This window comes from Mus caroli, chromosome 8 (assembly GCF_900094665.2).
Source record: "Mus caroli chromosome 8, CAROLI_EIJ_v1.1, whole genome shotgun sequence".
NCBI classification, from domain to species: domain Eukaryota; kingdom Metazoa; phylum Chordata; class Mammalia; order Rodentia; family Muridae; genus Mus; species Mus caroli.
The window spans coordinates 74,863,201-74,871,364 of NC_034577.1; the positions used below are offsets into that span (position 1 = coordinate 74,863,201).

Here is an 8,164-nt window from a genome sequence, read left to right on the forward strand (position 1 = left end):
TAATAAGAAAAAGAATAAGAGAAAACAAAACAGATAGATTGCCATGAGAACTACGGCTCAATATTTTTTCTCCAGCAAAGAGTTCCACAACTCATTCCAGGAGGCCTCCCCCTTTTGAGGTCAATTGCCTCAGTCTGTGGAACTTGTCACACAGATCCTACTGGAGGTGGTGTGGCAACTCAGGGCCTAGAGAGATGGCTCAACACACTGCCTGCTCTGCCTGAGGTCCTGAGTTCAACTCTCAGCAGCCACAGGGTGGCTCACAACCACCTGTATTGGGATCCAAAGCTCTCTTCTGGTGTGCAGGTGTACATGCAGATAGAGCACTCGTATATAAAATAAATAATTTTTTAAGTACAATTCCATCAGGAATTTAAGAACTTTGGGGCCGTGTGTTACCAGAACTACTGCGGAGACAACATCTGATGTACGACAGCTTGATCTGGAATTCTCGTTTCTTGGACAAACAGGAAGAAGGAGGAATGGCAAGTTTAGCAGGAAGGTCTGGGAGCACATGCTGTACGGCTGTCAGTCTCCTGTGCTTCTCGAGCGTGTAAGGATTTCCTCTGTGCCCTCTCCCCATCTGGGGCTGATCTCTGATGACAGAGCCTCCATGGAGTGTGTAAATGACACTGTGGTCAAAGAGTTTGTCTTCCTTGGCTTCTCGTCTCTGGCTGAGCTGCAGCTGCTACTCTTTGCCGTCTTCCTCTCCCTCTATTTGTTCACTCTGAGCACCAACGCTGTGATTGTTTCCACCATTGTGCTAGACCGAGCCCTTCATACGCCCATGTACTTCTTCCTTTCTGTCCTGTCCTGTTCTGAGACCTGCTACACCTTCGTCATTGTGCCCAAGATGCTGGTTGACTTGCTGGCGCGGAAGAAGAGCATCTCTTTCCTCGGCTGCGCCATCCAAATGTTCACCTTCCTCTTCCTCGGCTGTTCTCACTCCTTCCTGCTGGCAGCCATGGGTTATGATCGATACGTGGCCATTTGCCACCCTCTGCGCTACACGGTGCTCATGGGGCACAAGGTATGCGTGGGGCTAGTAGTTGCAGCGTGTGTCTGTGGCTTCACTGTGGCACAGGTAATCACGTCCCTGGTATTTCGTCTACCCTTCCGCTCTTCCAATCAACTCCACCACTTTTTCTGTGACATCTCCCCTGTTCTCCAGCTGGCATCTCACCACCCTCACTCCACTCAGATCACCATCTTCCTGCTTTGCGCGCTGGTCTTGGTTATCCCTCTCTTGTTGATCCTGATATCATACATTCACATCATTTCTGCCATCCTCCAATTCCCTTCCACACTGGGCAGGTACAAAGCATTTTCCACCTGTGCCTCTCACCTCATTGTTGTCATAGTGCACTATGGATGTGCCTCTTTTATCTACCTAAGGCCCAAGTCCAGCTACTCTTCCAGCCAGGATGCGCTGATATCAGTATCTTACACTATCCTAACTCCGTTGTTCAATCCAGTCATCTATAGCTTAAGAAACAAAGACTTCAAATCAGCTCTTCATAGGGTAATAGGAAGAACAGTTACCCTAAGACAACATTGATCTGTGGAACACTTTTTATATCTCAAATTACTAAGAATAACAGACTCAGAGGGAAATTCTGAACATGGAAATAACTAAGCAATTGAGTGCCATGGTCAGAAATAGAGAAATTTTTTTTGCTCACTTCCATTATAAAATTCAGAAACGCATAATTTCTTGCCTTCATGACATGAATTATTGTCCACTAAAAAATATTACATGAGGGCTGGTGAGATCAGCAGGTAAGAGCACTGACTGCTTTTCCACAGGTCCTGAGTTTAAATCCCAGAAACCACATGGTGGCTCACAACCACCCATAATGAGATCTGACGACCTCTTCTGGTGCATCTGAAGACAGCTACAGTGTACTTATTTATAATAATAATTAAATTTTTTTAAGAAAAAGAATATTACATGAACCTATCTCTGTTCTAGGGAGCCAGTGTTGTGACTAATCTCAACTGTCAATTCGAATAGGATCTAGACTCAGCTAAGATACATACTTCAGGCAGATGCATGAAAGCATTTCCGGAAGAGATTAGCTAAGGGGAGATTTTCCCCCAGCACGAACAGGGCCTTTCAACATGTAGCCTGGACGTAAAGAGGTCTGAGGCAAAAGGTGGTGTTTGCTGCCCGCCTTCCCATACTGCATCTACGAATGTTGCTTTTGTTGTTGTTGTGGCCACCACCACCATCCTTTGATGGCTTCTTTGAATCCCCACATGGACAGAAGCCAAGTGAATCTCCAGGAATCTTCCAGGCACAGACTTGTTGAGTGCTGAGAAGTCAGCTTCAAGGAATGAGCATCTATAATGTATATCTATACATCTATAATCAGCCTCTGCAGCATGTGAATAGCCACTACTGACTACCCAGGCAGCCCCGTACCATGCGGGTCACCTCTGCACTACTTGTTCCATTCCTCCAGCCAACCCTGTCCTTATCCTATGCACCTAGGAAGCTCTCTTTTTCAACGTTGTGCTCTTTCTGAATAATGTCTGAATTCTATTATTGCAATATAATTAAGTTACAATTGTAATGAGCTAATTGAACAACTACCAGTTCAAAATTTGGTGTATATGATATAGCCAATTAATGCTTTCATGAGAAAGTCAAAAAAACATCTACCTTGGTGTTTCTTTTTTAATTAATTATTTTTAAAGTATTTATTCAGATATACTGTATGCTGATAATATCAGTGTATCTAATGAATATGACGATTTTGTACACTGGGACAAATCTAAGCTTAACATTTCATTCAACATTCACTATGTGGAAAACTCTGGGCAAAGAGTCTCCAGCATCTGGTCTTCATGTGACTCAGGAGTCCACACGTGTTTAGAGCCAGAACTAGAGAAAGCTGTTTTGTTTATCTCTTTATGACAGGCTAGGAAACAGAACACAGTAATCCAGACACCTCTTTGTGGTTCTTCCCAGGATCTGCCTCTGAATGACAGTTTCCGGAATCATTTTTTTTCTTCCTGTTTTCCTTTTCTTCCACAAATTACTTCTTTAGTGATGAAGATTGACAGCATAGATCTTCCAGGAACTGAAATAAGAGAAAAAGAAGAGGGATCTCCCATCCAGAAACCTATTTGTTTTACAGAGTAAAGCCTGTTCACAAAGACTGCTAGCCCACTTCATTTCTTCCATAGCTTTAAAGCTTGAGACACTATGGGGATAGGGCTTAAAGAGTTAATATACCTCTGTCTCTCAAGTTTAAACTGAGCTTCTTGGTCATTCCGGTCACACACACACACACACACACACACACACACACACACATGCTCATGCATCTTGATAACTTTATCTCTAAATGCTAAATATGACTTCAAGGAAAGTGGTACAGTTCTGAGATTTGAAGTTTGCTTTAGAAGAGATCAAAATCCTGCAGGCCCTCTGCCTAGCTATAAATTCCCCTGAGTTTACTGAGATGCCAGCCCTTGAGTTTCAGGCCTAAGATCAACTAATAGTAATAATGTGTAGAATTATGGTGACACAGAGAGGAAAGGCCTAGGGAGGGAGGAAGTTCTGCTCCCAACAGCTGATACACTTTCACTGCTGAAGAAGTCAAGACAGCAGACTCCATGGGAAACAGACTAATGGTCCACCAACACAGTACATGTTTCCTAAAAGACATCCTGGAAAGGACAATAATTAAACTGATGTCACATAATAATGCATCCAAGAGATACCTGCATCAAGAATACCAAAGGCTTACTTAAGGCAAAAATGGTACATGAATTTATATAAATGCTACTTTAAATTTTTTTTTTACTTAATTGCACTGAATAGTGAGCTAGGATTTCAGCACTAGGCCAGGTTTCCCTCTCATTGAGCAGGTCATAAGTCCAATTGGAGAGCTGTTGGTTGCTACTAAGGCATGTGTGCCACTACTGCACCTGTGGGGTTATGGAGCCCTGTTGGTCATCGATGTGGTTCATGGTCATAGTTGGGGAGGACTGTTGGTTGTTTCCCTCCTTTGTACCGTGAAAGCTCTCCTCAGGGAGGGGATATTCAGGTCAGTTCCAGCTCAGGGACCCCAGGACCTGATTATGAAGTGCATGGTGTCTTCAGCGGTAAGGACTATCCTTCCACTTGTGGGAGGCAACCAAGGGCAAAAGCCATAGGCTGTGTGTCTTAGGAGTCTCTTGAGCAACCCTGGCCAACAACTCAAAACAGGATTTCTCATGCCTGGTATTTGGTTTGGTTTGGTTTGGTTTGGTTTGGTTTGGTTTGGTTTGGTTTGGTTTTTTAAGGCAATATGTTGAATAGTTTTATGTCACTTTGACCCAAGTTAAAATCATCTGAGAGGAGAGAACTTCTATTAAGAAGATGCCCCCACAAGAACAGGTTGTAGACAGGCCTAAAAGGCATTTTATTAATTACTGATTGATTGATTGATTGGGTGAAGGCACAGCATATGGTAGGTGGTGACAGCCCTGGGCAGTTGGTCCTGGGTTCAATTAAAAAGCAGGCTGAGCAAGCCGTAAGGAACAAGTCAGTAAGCAGGACCAATTCCATGGCTTCTGCATCAGCTCCTGACACCAGGTTGCTGCCCTGTTTGAGTTCCTGCGCTAACTTCCTTCAGTGATGAACAGTGATATGGAAATGTAGGTCAAATAAACCCTATCCTCCCCAACTTGCCTTTTAGTCGTGGTGTTTCATCACAGCAATAAAAACCCTAGCTAATCACACACCTATAATCCTTCTGTCGGGATACAGACACACCATTAGTAGATACCCAAGCAATGAAGGTAAAGTTAGTTTATAGAAACAAGCAGCCATGTTTAAAAGAAAAATCTAATTGAGGAGCAGACAAAGTGATGAATCAGGGAAAGATTTGACAGACTGAGTCAGAGATAGAATATACCTGTTGCGTGTAGCTTTCATTACCCTACCTTAACTCTACCAGCCCCCACCCAGATTCTCTTGAATCCATGGATAAAAGCCACACATACAGGTTGCTCACTTTCAACTTCCCTTCTGACACAATTACTGGGTGTTACTATCTACTACCTGGAAAAGCATGCCTTCATCAATATTCTTATCTCTGCACCTCCCACCTGCCATAATTTTAGTTGCTCAGTTGAATCTAGTCCCTGCTATACATCTCTGACAAGCCTGTAGGAGCAGCCTGTGTGGCCACTCCATTTCAAGATCTTACACGGCTGGTCAACTTTTCTTCATCAGAAGCATAGCAAACTCTCTTCCTTGCTGCATCTCTCCTCTTGCCCCCACAAACCTAAAATCCCACCTATTCTTTCTGCCCAGCAATTGGCCCATGGCTTCTTTACTGACTGATCAAGAACCAATTGGGGAACAGGACCTTAGCATCAGAACTACTCCTACATATACCCAACATTCACAAAAAACAGACAGGAAAGAGAGGTGACTTAGGCAGTGCAGAGAGAAAGAGGCAACAATTTTACCAGGATTGTTTTACAGAGACAGGTAGCAGATGAAGACAGAACGAGCCAGAGCATGTGGAACTCAAAGATTAGAATAGATTGGCAGAGTTAATTTGAAGCTAAACAGACCAATTCAGGTCAGAGGCCAAGAGAAGCCAGTTTTAATGAGTCAGCTTGAAGCAAAGTTTTAAGCAAGAACAGCTGAGTGGTGACAGACAGCCAGAATTCAGAAAGAACTAGAAAGGGTAAGCTTATTCAGCAATAAACCTCCGAGATGACAATTACATCAGGCAAATAAAAGTTGCATTTACAAAAGACAGTTTCCAAGTGTCTGCTAATAAAATAACTTAAATATCTAATTCACTACTTAAATTCATGTAATAAATGAATAAACAATGCCTCCAAAACTGTTAAGATGTAATGGGCTTCTTCTTCTGGATAACACAAAATGGCAGATGATGTTTGCAGCAGGAGGACTGGGAGGATGAGAAGGACCAGGATTAGTAGACCACAGCAACCTGTGCTGAAAATTTGGCAGCAGTCTTAGCCTCAGTCAATGCCAAGGCTGTGGCCATAGTTGAAGCCACAGGGCTGGTAGAGAGAAAGACAAAGACAGGTGTAACTTTAATCTTTTTCAAACCTTGTTTTTAATGATGGTTCTTAAATGTTTTAACCTCCTTTGTAGCCTACCACCCACCAGAGGTAGTGGAAAAGAAAGGATATGGGAGAAGTGGATCTGTTTAGAAAGGTTCTTTGGAGCAACTCCCGTCTGTGTTGTCTGGAAATCAGCAGTTCAGTTCACATGTTAGCAGGCAAGAGCAGCTCGATCCACTCACAGCACTTCGCGGATACACCAGCAGATACACCAGCAGTCCAGTTTAGTAGAACTGTGTTAGCAACAGCAGTAACACAACCTAGCAGAGACAGCCAGGCTTCAGCCCTGACTCGAGTCAGCAGGAGGGACAAATGGGAACACCAGGAGAAGTTATCAGCTGTGCCTCTCTCAGGGAAACAAAGATCAGCAAAGACACAAGACTCATAATCATTGCACAAATAGATGGACACGCAAGCCAAGCTCTGTCTCAATCACTCTATGGAGTCCTAGTTGTACCCTCCAAACATCACATGTCCTCCATGTGCCTTGTCTCAGTGCAGATCTTGCCTCAGTATATGCATCCAATCAGCCCAAGTCCTTGGAAGCGGCAACAAACTGCAGCATACCACCAGAAGTTTTTTGGTGTGCTTCTTTCTCTCTATGGCATCCTGACAAATGCAACTCTATGCATTGTAAGGAGCACCAATACATGCAGGTTGCTAGCAAAGAGTCCTTCCTCATGTGTCCTTTCATGTGCTTGCCTTAGCAGAACATCCTTCCTCGTGTGTCTGCTTCAGCAAAACCTTCCTTCATGAGTCTGCCTTAGCCTTTCACACCTGTGTCCACTTTAATGAAACGTTCCTTCACATGTTTGCCCCAGCAAAACACCATCCAACCAACTCTCCAAAGAACCCTTAAGTTTCCACTTCAGACAGGGAATGTGGATTCATGGCTTGTGATTATAAGTGTGTGAAGACAAGGTGATTGATCCCTGTCACTATCCTGGACCACCTGCTTAAGGATACAAAGATCAAGTCTCTGGGGGAGATCAACCTGTTCTCCCTGCCTATTAAGAAATCTGAGATTGTTTGCTTTTTCCTGGGCACATCCCTAAAGGATGAGTTTCTGAAGATCCTGCCGGTGCAGAAGCAAACTCGGGCTGGACAACAGACTGGGTTCAAGGCTTTTGTCAATATGGGGGACCACAGTGGTCACATTGGTCTTGGTGTTAAATGCTCCAAGCAGATAGCCACTGCCATCTGAGGAGCAATAATCTTGGCCAAGCTTTCCATCATCCCTATGCAGACAGGCTACTGGGAGAACTAGATTGGCAAGCCCCACATTGTTCCCTGTTGGTTGACAGGGCGCTGTGGCTCAGTGCTAGTGTGCCTTATCCCTGCCCCCAGAGGCACTGACATTGTCTCTGCTCCTGTGCCCAAGAAGCTACTGATGGTATTGATGACAGCTGCACATCAGCCAGGGGCTTCACTGGGCAACTTTGCCAAGGCCACCTTTGATGTCATCTCCAAGACCTGCAGCTACCTCTGGAAAAAGACTGTGTTCACCAAGTCTCCTTACCAGGAATTCACTGACAATCTTGTGAAAACCCACACTCATCTTGTGGAAACCCACATTAGAGACTCTGTTCAGAGGACCCAGGCTCCAGCTGTGGCTGCCACATAAGGGTTTTTATACAAGAAAAATAAAGCAAATTAAGTCTGTTTAAAAAAAAAAAAAAAAGATGTTGTAATGGTATTTTAGATATAGCTTTCTAATCGTGCTGCCATTGTTTAACCACTACCTCCTGTCCCAGAGAGTATTTAATCCATGACAGCTATCTTGCTAAGTGCTGGTGCCATAGTGTACAAGACCACATGTGCCTTGGGAAGTGCATCACCAGATCAGAAGGCAGGCTTTACAAAGCAATGGCCTCAGGGTTGTGTCTTGATCTCTCACAGTCACAAGAGACACATAGAATCTCATAGTAACATAGAAAGAGGGTATGTATCTTACAAGTTGGGTCAATGGAGCACTATGGAATAGTAATAGAAAAACCTTTGAGAGTAAGCAAGGATGTAGCTGAAGATATTGAGAGCAAGTGTTGGCAGCAGAAGAGGGAAT

General features: G+C 43.9%; 1 protein-coding gene and 1 pseudogene across 1 annotated transcript; both read left to right on the forward strand.

Moving 5' to 3' along the window:
* Positions 1-566: 566 nt before the first annotated feature.
* On the forward strand, positions 567-1,650 carry LOC110300794 (olfactory receptor 10K2-like). Its single transcript, XM_021171067.1, has one exon. It carries the CDS (start codon positions 614-616, stop codon positions 1,556-1,558), a length of 945 nt encoding a protein of 314 aa, XP_021026726.1. The 5' UTR covers positions 567-613; the 3' UTR covers positions 1,559-1,650.
* A 5,377-nt stretch (positions 1,651-7,027) lies between these two features.
* LOC110300865 lies at positions 7,028-7,726 on the forward strand (annotated as a pseudogene).
* The last annotated feature ends 438 nt before the right edge of the window (positions 7,727-8,164 follow it).

Excerpts from the sequence above, each read along its gene's own strand:
- LOC110300794 (XM_021171067.1), top strand. The coding sequence starts at position 614 with ATGGAGTGTGTAAATGACACTGTGGTCAAAGAGTTTGTCTTCCTTGGC.